At 45.1% G+C, this 13525-nt stretch overlaps 1 protein-coding gene across 4 annotated transcripts in view; it reads right to left on the bottom strand.

Annotated features, from left to right (window-relative positions):
* BCAS3 (BCAS3 microtubule associated cell migration factor) overlaps positions 1 to 13525 on the bottom strand; it is a 3943855-nt gene that overhangs the window by 1046864 nt on the left and 2883466 nt on the right. For all 4 annotated transcript variants that reach the window (XM_069615076.1, XM_069615077.1, XM_069615079.1 and 1 more), the window contains one exon: positions 1922 to 2186. In XM_069615076.1, coding sequence (XP_069471177.1) covers positions 1922 to 2186 — 265 coding nt within the window. The remainder of the gene's footprint in view (positions 1 to 1921; positions 2187 to 13525) is intronic.

Genomic DNA, 13525 nt, shown 5'->3' with positions numbered 1-13525 from the left:
TCGACAATGAGCGCTGGCGTCACCATCTTGAACATCTGCAAGGGTAGGTCAAGATCCAGGGAAGACCAATCCAACACCACTCTCAGGGACGCCTGGTTCTTCTTATGGATAGCAAAGATGCAGGAGCAAAAGCCCTGCCACTGCTGGGGATTTGGGGGGGGCTTCTCTACCATTTCGCTCTCTACAAGGGAGCGAATCTCCACCAACTTTTCCCACCACTCCTGACTGTGCAGGGCCAGCCTGCCCCCAACTGGGGTGCTGTGGACCCCACTGTTTCTTCTGGTCAGAGGCTGATGAGGACTGGAAGTACCCCGTAGGAGATGCCTTGAGGTGTTTTCTCCGGTGCTGACTGGGAGACCTGGCCGGCTGTCTGGGTTTGCGGTTCTGGAACCTTGTGAAAGCCACAAAAATCAACGGCCCTTGTCTGAGCAGGACTGTGTCTGTGAGAACGGTTTAGGAGCTGGTTTGGTAAGGATGGCCAGAGATGTCGCAGTCTGAGAGCTGCTCTTCTTCTTATCGAGCTCCTCATCAGTGGAGGAGTGGAAGAGATCACCCCCCTCAAATGGAAGGTCCAAGATTCTAACCTGCACATCCGGGTTGAACCTGGTAGCTTTCAGCTAGGCTGCATGCCTCATGTCTGTTGCCAGACAGATTGCCCTGTTAGCCATGTTGATGTGGCCCACCAAAGCCTACATGATGCCTTGAGCCATGAGTTTGGCCTCAGCTACGGCCGCTTTGCAAGAGGCATGCTTTTCCTTAGTAATGTCAGGCAGAAAATCTGCGATCTCCTTCCACAGGCGTTGATTAGCCGAAGTTAGGTTAGTGTCTGTGTTAGCCTGCCTGAGGTGTGGCCCGGCATTTGAGTAGGCCTTCCTGACGTATGATTCGAGGGTCTTTTCTTCACTTGTTGAGGAGGGATGTCGTGGCGGTACTGGATGATGAAACCTGGGGCCTGGCATAAATGGATGCTGAAGCGATTACTGATGACAGCGGCTGCGGGTGCGTAGAGAGCAGTATGCTGTCCCCCTCGGTTTGCCTGAACCCAGCATCCACCCCATCTTTGTAGAATAGACTGGGGAGGGCCTCTTTTGTGTTATTAAGACTTCATGTACAATTGTATTTAAAGGTATTTTAGTTCATTTAAAATTATATTCACTTTTTATACAAAATGGATAGATGAAGTTTAAGGTTGTTTTTCCAAATAAACACAAATTGAATTTGAACAAAAACTATTGTCCATGTAGAAAATTTCAGAAAGTATTTGAGTAGGAAAATAACTATTTTGTAAATAACTAATAAGAATAGTGATGTAAAACATGCCCTCTGACTGAGTTCAACAAGATACCACAAGCATTACAGCTTGCAATGCTGAAGAAGGGTGTTTTCGAATGACTGTTGTAAGCCCTAATGTGTCAACACCTGTTGGCCTCTTGGTGAGAAAACAACGAACCCAAGAAAAGGAAGGCTTCTCTCGACAAACATGAAACAACTGCTTTATCAGTGAATCCAATGTGGAGTAGGCAGTTTTTGTGTTTTATAGAGCTCGCTAAACTCTATGGTTTTTGCTTTTTTTAACATGAATAAGCATGCTTGCATATTATTGTTTGTGTGAGTAGATTTTACTTGTCTACATTTTGAAAAACTGTGACTAGCAATATATAAAATCTCTAAATTCATTATACTCACATTGAGCAATAACTATGACTTGTTCTGAAGTGTATGTTTTCTCTCCACAGGAGAAATGCATAATTACCATCTAGTGGCCATTTTGCAGAGATGACCTTGTTGGAACATTATGCTCAGAACAGGTTGCCTGTTATTTAAAAATCCAAACACTTGTTTTGTGTCTGACATGTTACGACCAATACAGCAGAAACAAAAGAGGAGCTACAGGTGAGCACATTCGCCAATGATAACTTACTGTGGAGTGGTGAGCCGGAAGGGCTGCTGGAAAGTCCTGGCACTGGGCTGCAGCGGCCACCTTGCTTTGAAGTCAACTCTTGCTCAATCTCCTCCAGGCCTGCGCTCTTCTGGAAACGGCTCATTCGGTTAACCACCCGAGGGGACATGTGTGTGCGCACGCAAGGGTGGCCGCCATAAGGATTGATGGGGAAAACATGGGAGGTGCCACGCAGAGTGCTAACCACGACCCAACGGCAATCATGGCTGAAGCATATGTCTTGCACCTATTGGAAATAAAGAATTTGATGAATGCAACTACATTTTATTTTAAACTGAATAACAATTTTTAAGTAAAATAATGTAATATTGTTGGTCAAAAATTATTGCAACTTATAAAAAGTGCATGTCTTCTCAGTGCACTGGATCTTGTAGGAGAAGTGTGGGTTTGAGTGATAAGTCGGAAAATAGGGGAGGAAAGCAAGGTTGCTCTTGCTACAGTGGCGATACAAGGCAGACTGATAAAATGTTCTCTTCTGAGGTTGAGCATCTATGTGTTGAGAAATGTGTGGTGATATGTAATGCTAAAGCGGTAATTTGGGACATACTGGAGAAACACTTTGTACTATGGGTAAACGTCTACAGTGTGGCAATGTGTATTGCAGGGTTATGTTCCTGGAAATTCAGGTAGCTTGATGTTAGAAATCATCCAGAGACGACATACCAGCATGCTTGGTCTTAAGCATGGGTAGGCTTTGGTGTGTTGTTAGTATGTAGTGGGAAGGTCAAGGAGAAGAAGATGGGGTAGTGCATGGGGACTTCCTGTATTTCAATGCTTGCTGGAGTGACATGAGGCAGGCTTTGGGTAAAGAGGTGTTGCAAAAGGATGTGGGGGCTGGTTAGGGAATGAGATATGGCATAGGTGGGATAATTTATGAATCACAGAACGACCACAAAAGAAGCAGACATCACATGGTGTCGCAAATATAACAACATGCCAAATCGTGCTTGGCAAAACATATCACAGCGCACTAGATCAAGGCAAAATATTGCATTTGGGTGACTGAGGGTGGGAGTGAGGGTCAAGATGTGTATTTACGGGCCATGTTTTGGGGTCTTGTGAAGCGCAACTTCTGTCCTTTGCATCTCCTCTTGGTGCTTTGCCTTCTAAAACATTGTTTGGTTGGTTAGTGGCGTATCAGGAGCAGAGTGGGTTGCAGTTGCTAGACATGTGCGTGCTATGCCAAGTTACTGGTCAAGTATAGAACTACATTTTCCCTTTGGTTGCTGCATTATTTGGCACGTGTAGAGTGGGATAACGAGAGGAGACCCCAGAAACACAACTTAACGGCATACATGTTTTATCAGTTTGAAAGACCCAGTAGGCCTGCTGCGATCACCACCAGTGGAATGGAGATTGCATCCTTATTCATTCCCTCTCTCGCTCTCTCTCATAGGTTACAACCTAACCACAAGCAAGTGTGAGTATTTTAAGAAAAAGCAAGGCCTGTCCGACATGAATTAGAAACGTATTTGCAACACAGTTTACTTTGGAAACCTATTTCCAATTTTATGTTTTGTTAAATACATATGTTAAATGTACATGATGTCGCACTTTATGTAAGAGCAATACACACATGTGCAGACTGAGATGTTTATAATTATGATATCACAGAGATTGATGTTTTGCAGAAACTGATTGCTTTGCTGAGTATTTATGGCCCCTCGAAATGGCTATTTGAAAAGGATTCCGTATATGGAGATGAGGTAATGTATCAAGACCTAACAACATGCAAAAGAAAGTAGCTGTCAAATGTCATGGTGCCAGCCTAAAAATCCTGTGGTCCCTTTATTTCCCTGTCAATCAACCATAGGTGTAGCATCTCATTAAACATCACCTCAACCGCATCAAACAAACCTCGCTCACAATGACATACGTTGCAGAATGTCAGGCAAGACATCACCACTGGGCATCACAGGTCAATTTGTAACAAAAATATACTCACGTGCTCGCTTTTCTAGTTTGACTTTTTTTTAAAATAAAGAGTAGGGGAGGAATGGCGTTATTCATTCCCAATGGGTGGAGGGTCTTTGCACAATGTTAGTCTCTCTAATAATCTGTACGGCAGTACATGCAACAGACTTCAAATGTTTATGGTGCTGACAAGGGTGAGATCACAGTTTAGGTTCGAACACAGAGGTGAAGACCTAGCAGACACTGTAAAGTTGGATAAGACAAGGAGTTGGAAGAATAGATAGCCCTAGGCATTGTAAAATGAAATTAGGTGGAGTGGTCTTGAATGGCACCTCAAACCATTTTGAAATCTACATGACGCCTGGTCCTGGAAATGAGGGGTGAATTAGTGGATGGAGGGGGGAGACAGGTGCCAAACCTGATGCATTGGTGGATGCAGGCAGGAAGTACGCAAGTCTGGTGACACTTCATTATCTGTATGTCCGGAGAAGAGAATCCAAAACTGATTTGCAGTCAGCGCTGAGATACCGTGAGAGCCACTGTTCATGGATGGCATGTGATGGGAGTAAAAATGTGGCAGGCCTGGCAGCGTGAGTTCTCAGTGGCTCTGTGGCACCTCGTATGATAGCAAGAGATTGAAAAGGAGAATATGTTAGTCCGAGGGAGGGTACGTCAGTGGGCTCTTCAGGGGTACTGTTTGTGTAGTTGATGGTCTAGAAGAACACAGTATGGGTTTGGCCTGAGCACTGGAAAAATGGTAGTGGTCCAGTGCTGGTAGTAGTTGTCAGGGAGGTGGGATTCGTGCAGCCCTTGTTTTCAGTTTCATAGTTGGATGCGGGACATTTCAACAATAATAAATTTATCCTGTGCCTCTGTGGATGATGAACTAGAAAGATCAGATAGGGTTTTGGTCATTGGGCGCGCAAATATTTATGTTAAAATGTAGGAAAGGGCTTCAACAATTCCTGTGCCCAATGTAGAGGGCATAAAGCAGAAACCAAGAAGACTGTAGCAGTATGTGTCATATGATTGTTATATTCCTGGTCTAGTCTTAAGTACAATATGGGGTTATTGATGTTCCATACCTGGTATGGAAGACTTGTTGGAGACTCAAATGACTTTTGCCTCAAGAGCATTCTTCGTTATTTCATTATGCCCAGAGGTTTCTTAAACATGTGGGATAGACTGACCAGACTGAGTCCGGTTTCAAGTGCTCCATGTTTGAGTCTTTGTACACTAGAAGTTTTTGACTCTCGATACAAACAGGTTCCTTCAAGACTGCTTGCCCAAAGGAAGCATCTGCCCTGGAATTGATATCAAGACTGTAATGTTTGCAAAACGGTGAGAGTGAGGTCAACGTAGCCACTTTGATGATCATGCCCCAGGCAACGTCTCTTTGAAAAGCCACCACAGTCGTCTTTGCTCTTACAGTGTGTGCATGGATCTGTACAATAGGAGCTTTATTCCGAGATGTGCATGCTTCTACAATTCTAGCAACCATCTCATGTTAATGTATGCGTTGGGTGCTTGATAACCTGGGGAGGACCCCCTAAGTGTGACTAAAAGTGCATCAGACTTTCTAAAGTCTTCAGTTCTCCCTAGACAGAATTTCAGTGTCCTCCTAAAATCAAGACAATGTACTGTTTTGTCTACATCAGATTATGGTTTAAGCAAAAAAGTTGGAAGCACAATTTCCTGATTGATATGGAATGTAGAAACGGCCATCAGTAATAACTTTGGACGCTTGTAAAGTGTAAGCTTATCCCTGTAAAGGATTGTATAGGGTTCTGAAGCAGTCACGGCCTGTGTCTCACTCACTCGCCTTACTGAGGTGCGCACCACCAGTTTGATGTGTAATAAGGACATTGGTTCCAATGGTTTATGGGCTAATGACGCCAGCACAATATTAAGATCCCACACTGGGCGAGGATGCCTGACCAGAAGGTACGTTCTGCTCACACCCTCGAGATGACATTTTACCACGGGATTACAGGAGGAAAAATATAATTTCATCCAGTTTTGTATATGCTCCTTTGGCAGCCAAATAGGTATGTGAAAAGTCTAACTGAACCCTTGATTGAGCCAACCGTGCTGAAAAAGACAGGACTTCATTCAAGGAACAGGACAGAGAGTCCACATTTCTTTCCACTGCTCAGAAAGAGAATTGCGTCCATTTGATTTTATATTGAGAACGGGTTGAATCTAATGACATGTTAAATTATTGGGAGGGGTTCCTCTGACAAGCCAAGGTGACCCAGCATCAATTTTTCAGGAATCAGGGTATTGGGAGCAGGGTGGAAATGTGTGCCCTTTTGCTGTGTCTGTAACTGTGGGAACAACTGCAGCGTCCAACAACCACACTTTGGAGGGCCAGTTAGAAGCCACCAGTATCGTTCTGCATCCCCTCAACAAAAGGAGTTTGAGGATCATCTTCTGAATAAGGAGTGTTGGGGGAAGGAGTAAACCCTGAGCTTGTTCTAAGGATCTTGAACACAACCCCCATCGATTCCTTGCCTGCCAGTCCAATGAGGAGAAGCAAGGGCACTTGGCATCAGTGGTCGAAGCGGTCGGGAGCGGTGCTCCTCTACTTCTTTTAATTACGTTTTACCATTCCTATACTTTTATTTTAAAAAGAAACCGTTCCGGAACGGTTTCGTTTTAAAATAAAAGTGTAGGAAGAAGTTGAAACTTGCACTTTAAGTGCACTGCACAGGACGTTTCCTTAAAGAGCAGGCACATGTGTTTTGCGTTTTTTAATGTGCATAGGAGGGGGCGCGGCAATGGGGTCTGTGGGGAGCGGTGCAGGCCAGTAGGGAACATAGTTCCACTACTTCTTTTCGTGCACTTCGACCACTGCTTGGCATTGGACATTGATGCGACTAGATCTACCTCTGAATGGCCCAGAGTCCAAACACTGAGTTCAATGTATCCGGATAAAGTTCTCACTCGTAACTGCTTGCGCCAAACCGGCTGAGCCTGTCAGCTTCACTGTTGCATACTCACGGAAGGTGAAAAGCTCAGCGAGATATACCTTGAAGTAAATGTCCACCACAAATAGACACGGAAGGGGGTGGGGTGAGACTTGGTCCGCCCTTGCTTGTGGTAAACAACATGTACGTCATGCTATCTGTTCTGATCAGTGCAACTTGATCTGCACCAGTGGTCAGAACAACTTTACAGCAAACCAAATAGCTTTAAGTTCCAAGATGTTTATGGACTTGTCTAGGTCGTTCCTAAGACTGTGAGCTGAATAAGGCCCCAAGAGTAGCCCCCACCGCTCCAGGGATGAATGACGATGACAGAGTGAGGAGTGGGAGAGAGAGGTACTGCGCTAATTAGAATATTCTCATCCTTCCATCAAATGTGATTCTATGTGGCTTGGATTCCTTTTCCTGGTCCCAAGATGCAGCTAATTGAAGATGAATGAGCCACATCATAAGCCTGGCCTGGGGAACTGTTAGTGTTCAAGTCACCAGCAGCCCAAACAGATGCAGAAACCATTACACTGATGTGCTCTACCTATTCAGAAAATAGTGCAGGGCTCAAAGAATGTCTATGCATCTGTCTGGGTGGGAAACACTTTCCCGTTCAATATGTCCCACCTAAATCCAATGAAGGTCAAAAGTCTGGCAAGGTGTTAGTTCCTAGTTTTTGATGGTGACTGAAAACCCCAGATTGAAGAGCGTGTCCATCTGTATCTGGGCCTTGAACAAAGCCTCTGCAGGCGAGATTACCCCGATTAACCAATCATCCAGATACAACATGCATGCCGTAGCTCCTCAAAGGGGACTCAGTCAAATTAATTATCTTCATGAACACATGCGCGGTCGAGTTGAGGCCTAAAGGCTTGACTTTGTTTTAGTAATGCCTTCGCACAACAGGAAAGTGGAGAAAGTTCCAGTAAGGTTGCCATATTTTAACCGGCAAATACGTGTCCTTCAAGTCCAGAGCGTACAACCAATCACTAACACAGAGGGACTTTGCAACCTGGGCCGGCATCACCCTCTTGAATCTTTCTAGGGGGGACAGAGGGTATAGAATAAGAAAGGTACGGTCATCCACTACTCACAAGCCAGTCTGAATCTTTTTCGGAACCGCAATGATTCTTGAGTAGTTCCCGTTGCCCTGCACCGCAGGGGAACTGATTCCATGCTAGAGCTTGCAGAAGCTGTGCAACTTCCTGCTAGTGCTGGAGAGCCTATCTGCGGAAGTGGAAATGATGCAGGAGGTTGGGGCCAAAGGGGGAGCCAGAACATCACAGAAACCACAGAAAGCAGCTGGTGATCTTGAAAAAGGTGATGCCAATGCTCTGAATGCTGAGCCAGGCTGTCCCCTAATGAGAAGTCCTGGACCTGGATGCCATCATTGCTGTTTTTAGGTTCAGAGGCTGGCACAGTAAATGTGAGTAAAACACTTTGGAAGTTGAACACTGCTTACACCTAAGCGTACAGCCACTCCGATTACCTTGACTTTTTTCATGAAATCCACGAAAACTTCTGAAGGACGCATATATAATCAGGGACCCTGTCTCGCCTCTGGATTGATTGTGTCAAAAAGATTTTGTAACAGGCTTGAATAAAATAGTTGACAGGTTTGCAGTTTGCCGGCTGGTCTTCTTTTAGATTAGTTGATTGTTGGCAGATAAATGAAAGAGGTCAACACCCTCAAAAGGCAGATCAAGAATTTGTTCTTGTATGCTATATGAGAAACTAGTCGGATGAAACCAGTTGCAACGCCTCATGTCTGTGGCAACGCATATACCCCAGCAAACTACATCAATGTGTGCCACGGAAAACTTAAGCAGTTCCTGGGTCACTATATCTGCCTCTGCAAGACCTGCCTTAAATGCAGCCTGGCTCACCATTGGACGATCCAGCAAGAAATATGCAATCTCCCTCCCAAGCTTTAGTTTGCTGCACAGAGGAGGGTATCTGCATTAGCCTGCCTTAAATGAAATCCTGCATTTGCGTAGATCTTACAGCCATAAACCTCCAGAAATGTATCTCACTTCGGCAGAATCATAGACGATTAAGAGGATGATGTAGGAAATACTGCTGGAGTTGGTCTGGCATAAAGCGAGGCCGGAGCCACCACTGAGGAATGAGGCTGTGGATGGGAGGTCAAAAGTGTGGATCCCCCTTCCAAATGGCTGAATTTTGCATCCAGATTCTTGTTGATTAATTGGGTGCAAAGAGGCTTCTACCAGAATGTGGGCCTCATTATCAATTTGGTGGTAATTCCACCAAATTGAATTACCATTACCGCCACTTGGTCCAGTGGGCTTACCACTGGATTACCAGTGGAGGTAACTCTGCATTTCTGAGGTATGCAGGGGATTTTTGGCAGATTTGCAGCCGTCAGAAGTACCACACAGTAAATCCGTCGATTTTTTTAGGTAAAGTGAAGAGCCACGAGGTGAATCTGCCACTCTGAAAATCAGTAGATTCACTGTGTGGTAAATCCGTCAACATTATAATTTGGTGGTGCAGAATTACTGTCACGTTTTTCCTGCACTGACAAACTTGTGATGAGGCCCTTTGTTGGCTACGGCTAAAACGTCCTTTTGCAAAGGGATTCCTAAGTGGTTAAATGCATGAAGTGTCAACATTCGACAAGAAGGACCCCTGCCGCCAGCTCTTTGTGCTGGGGAAACGGAAAGCCTAGGAACTCCTCCAATTGGTCATAGAATGATTTAGCAGATAACTGGTTCCATGTGATATTTTTGCCGCAAAAATATTGCGATGCAAAAATATCGCCATATTTTTGCAGCGAAAATAACACATGGACCCTGCGGTGGACACCCCCGCATCATTTTTTATGTGCGGGGGACACCCCCGCACCTAATATTTCCTCCACCAAAAATATCGTCTATGGCCGTTCCCGACGACAATATGTACGGCGATATTTTTGCTGGCGAAAATATTACCTGATACCAGATAACTGGTATCCCCCCTCGTGCTCGTCATCAGTGTCACGCAAAATAGGCATAATTGTTTTGTGAAGTGTCTGGTCCCTCAAATGAGCTGAATCTGGATTGCCCCCGACCATGGGGAGCAACAGAAGTGGCAGGGATGGAATCGCCAGAGGTTGCTGACTCTAGGTGAAGTAGCTTGTGGAGGAGGCATGGGCTAATGAGGCTGCTGAGTGCGTGCTGCAGGCAAAGAACCTTGAGGTGGAGCTGGTGCAAGAGCCGTGTTGGAAGAGGCTGCAGCAGCTGAAGCACCACCTTTCAAATGAAATCCTTTAAAATGCTGGTAATTGTACAGATTTCATTAGACCCATAAATATGTCATACATAGCTTGCCACGGGCGGCTTGTGAAGGCTGTGGATCCTCAAGTTTCATAGCCCAAGTTGGTGTCAAAGTTGCAGAGGGCGGCACGCAGAGACACTGCTTGGATTAATACACACATGCCCCCAAATACCTGTGGAAACTGGATGAAGCAGTGTATGAGGTGCACCACGGTACTGGAACTCGTGACCACTTGACCCTGGGAGAGAAATCATGCCTGATGAGGGTCCAGACTCTGCCAGTTAATTCGGTTGCCATTTCCGTGAGCGAAGATCCACCAGAAGGAGGCTCAGCATCTATTGTGTGCTCAGTGGCACCATTGTGCCTTTCCGCCATTTTGGCAGCCCTGACTGGAATTGAAGGAATGCGTAGGAAAACTGACTCCAGCACAGACTTGACTGAAAGGCCCTGGTCAGCCCCCAATCTGGGGCTCACTATCCTTGTGAACATTGGAGCGAGCTCCCGGAAACATAGTGCCCTCAGCCCTTGGCCCAGTAGTCCTCACGCATACAGGTGGCTTCTTGGGCAGAGAGCTTGTATGCCACTTGGACGCTTATCAGATACTTGAGCTGCAAGGTCCCTTGGTGACAGTTCAGGCAGAGTCACCTGACAATCGGCTTGAGTTCTGGGAGCCCACACTGCACAGGAGTCCAAATGGTGGTCGGACTCCAAGCCCTGCAGACAGAGCACATGGGGAGGCCGCACTGACTAAAACTGCTAGCGACCGCCAGCTAGAAAGGCACCAAAGGCCAGAAGTGTCTGAACGGAGAAAAAATGTCTTTGAGGCGTGGGGGGTCGGGTTGGAGGAGGCGGACAGGGGGGAAAGCATGCAGAAAAAAAGTCACTAATGAGGGGATTTGGGTCGTTTGTTCGTTTTATAATTGTTCACGGAGAATGTGTATTTCCCTTTTAAATATGCAGCACGTCAGGTCGTGGCTATGCAATGCTAGTCCCAGCAACCGACGCCCCACCTCGGTCCTCTTTTCTTTGAAAACGGGATCAGACCTGCATTAGGGTATTAGCCAAATTGTTAGTTTATAATTGATTGAATGGTAAATTGGACCGAATTCGGCCAGTACCATTCGATCGATTATAAAACATACCTAACATGTGTTGCGGGGATGTCCCCCATTCCCATGTTTGGTATTTTTGGGCTTGGGAGGGTTATATGGTTGACTCCCGCTTCCTTGACATAGCGGGACGGATCTGACGCTGTAGGGTTGCAGAGGACGTGGAAGCGAGCAAACAGGTAAGTAGGGGGGCGGGTGCGTCCGCATTTCGCTTTCATATTTATTGGGGATATTTGCGTTGAAAAAAAGCACCAGTCCCTTTCCTGAGAGTAGACGCCCATACAGTATGGAGAAAAGGGACGGGAGTAGAAACATGAGAAGGAATATGCTCATTGGCGTTTCCGGTTAAAGCATGGGACTGTTACTAGAGGTGCGTTGCTAGATGGAAACATTTAGACCGGTGCATAGTGGATCAATTTCTTTTTGGTGAATTCTGTACCACTCTGTGGGAAATGTGGTGGGTGATACAAAGGGTTTTCAATTGGATTATGCGTATGAACGGGAGCTGGTGGAATGTTTGAAGAACTGGGAATGAGGTGTTCTCATGTTTACAATGTTAGGATTCCAGCTGCTACATTCTGCACTATTTCTTTTGATGATTTAGCAAATATTCTGCAAACCCTAGCTAGAACATGTTGACATAATCCATAAAATATTAGCATGATGACTATCCTAGTTCCCAGGGGGAATGTCAGGTGTGGTATATTGCGACAGATAGGTCTTGGTTGAAAAAATATCTTCCCACTATGGGTGTAACTTGGGATTCAACGGCGAGTTAGTTGCTGCTGAGGAATCCAAAATGTTGAACTGTTGCATTGAGCTGGAAACATGTACCCAATTCTTCAGGCAAAGGGATTTTGTATGCTGGGGCGTCGTGAGACCCCAGATACTGAGTGCTGTCTTGGATGAGTTGACTTTTAATTGATTTCTCCTCCTTCAGGAGGAATCTATGTGTGTGAGAAAATTGCTGAGGTCTGCTGAATTTAGCGGTGAGTATGTTGGCAGATGATCTGTGTTTCACCTACTTAGTTGTGGCAAGTGAGGCCTGAGCTGCTGATGATTTCCAAAAGGTGGTTCATGCAGTTGTTGAAAGTATTGTGTTATCGCTTTGTAATTCCACAGGTGATGTTGCAGCGTGGTAATTTAAAGAAGGGATTGTTGGTAGTATTCATTCTGTCCAAGAGGACGTTTGTGATCCAGCGCACTGCAGTCCTGTGGGTGATTATTTTGTGTCTATGGGCTCTCTGTATACAAGAATGATTTCTCCTCTTCTTTTACCAGTGTTGTTGACAAATGTATTCTTTTATTCTGATGACATGTCCTTATGTAATACATCAGAGTAATAACCCGTTAGGCAGGTTAAGATGAAGAATAAATCATTATCCTCACTGAGCAAGTCAAAGATGTCTGTGCTATGTCTGGATATAGAGCGGGAGATGAAGAAAGGCAGTTCATGATGTGGTTACTATGAGTTCGGTTTTTTGGTTCGGAGCGTGTTCGTTCAGGTTGTTTGGCCAATATGTGCAAATCTGCATCTGTCATGTCAACATAATTATGACCAATATATAATAATCAGTGGTATGGGGCTGCCACAATCCCCACAAAATAGTGTAAACTTGTTGTGTAGGTTCAGGTATTAACATGCACCATGATAACTGATTATAGCTGCACGCACTTCTATGTTGCTGGACTTCAATTAGAAAGAGAAACATAGGATTTGGCACGGGATTATGACAAATGGGTCCACTTTGAAACTGTTACATCTAACCGTAATCAAACATATGAACTAGGAGTACTACTCATGCCACTTGTTGAGACTTGAGAGTGACGGGCACCTCTGGAACAGACAGAGGCGGTCGAACATTTGGAGATCTTCTCATTCTGCAGTTGCATGCTGGCCCCCTTGATAATGTCACTTCTGGAGTAAAACCGTTTATTGCAGTAACTGACATGTCACAGTTTGCCAGCCAAATGTGTGTTTATGGAAACGTGCTTCAACTATAAAAGCTCTGCATTAACTATTAACAGAGAGATAGCCCCACACACCCTTCTTCACATGGATTGGGCAGTATTTATCCAAAAGATAATGAGGGTGGGAGGTCGGGAAACTTAACTATGTTGTGACATTAGTTCAATGCATTTCTTTTACAGTCCTAATTCTGAGTTGCTGCGCCATTTAATATGTTTTTTTTGTGGGAACTGGATTTAATCCCATTGCAAATAGCATTTCTTTCACACCTAGCTAGAGAAAGGGGGCCCAGAATTCATGAGAAGTGCGCTGTACTTAGGCA

Source organism: Ambystoma mexicanum, chromosome 9 (genome assembly GCF_040938575.1).
Source record: "Ambystoma mexicanum isolate Mex_15411 chromosome 9, UKY_AmexF1_1, whole genome shotgun sequence".
Classification (NCBI taxonomy): Eukaryota; Metazoa; Chordata; class Amphibia; order Caudata; family Ambystomatidae; genus Ambystoma; species Ambystoma mexicanum.
This window is presented reverse-complemented; position numbering and strand designations above follow the sequence as displayed.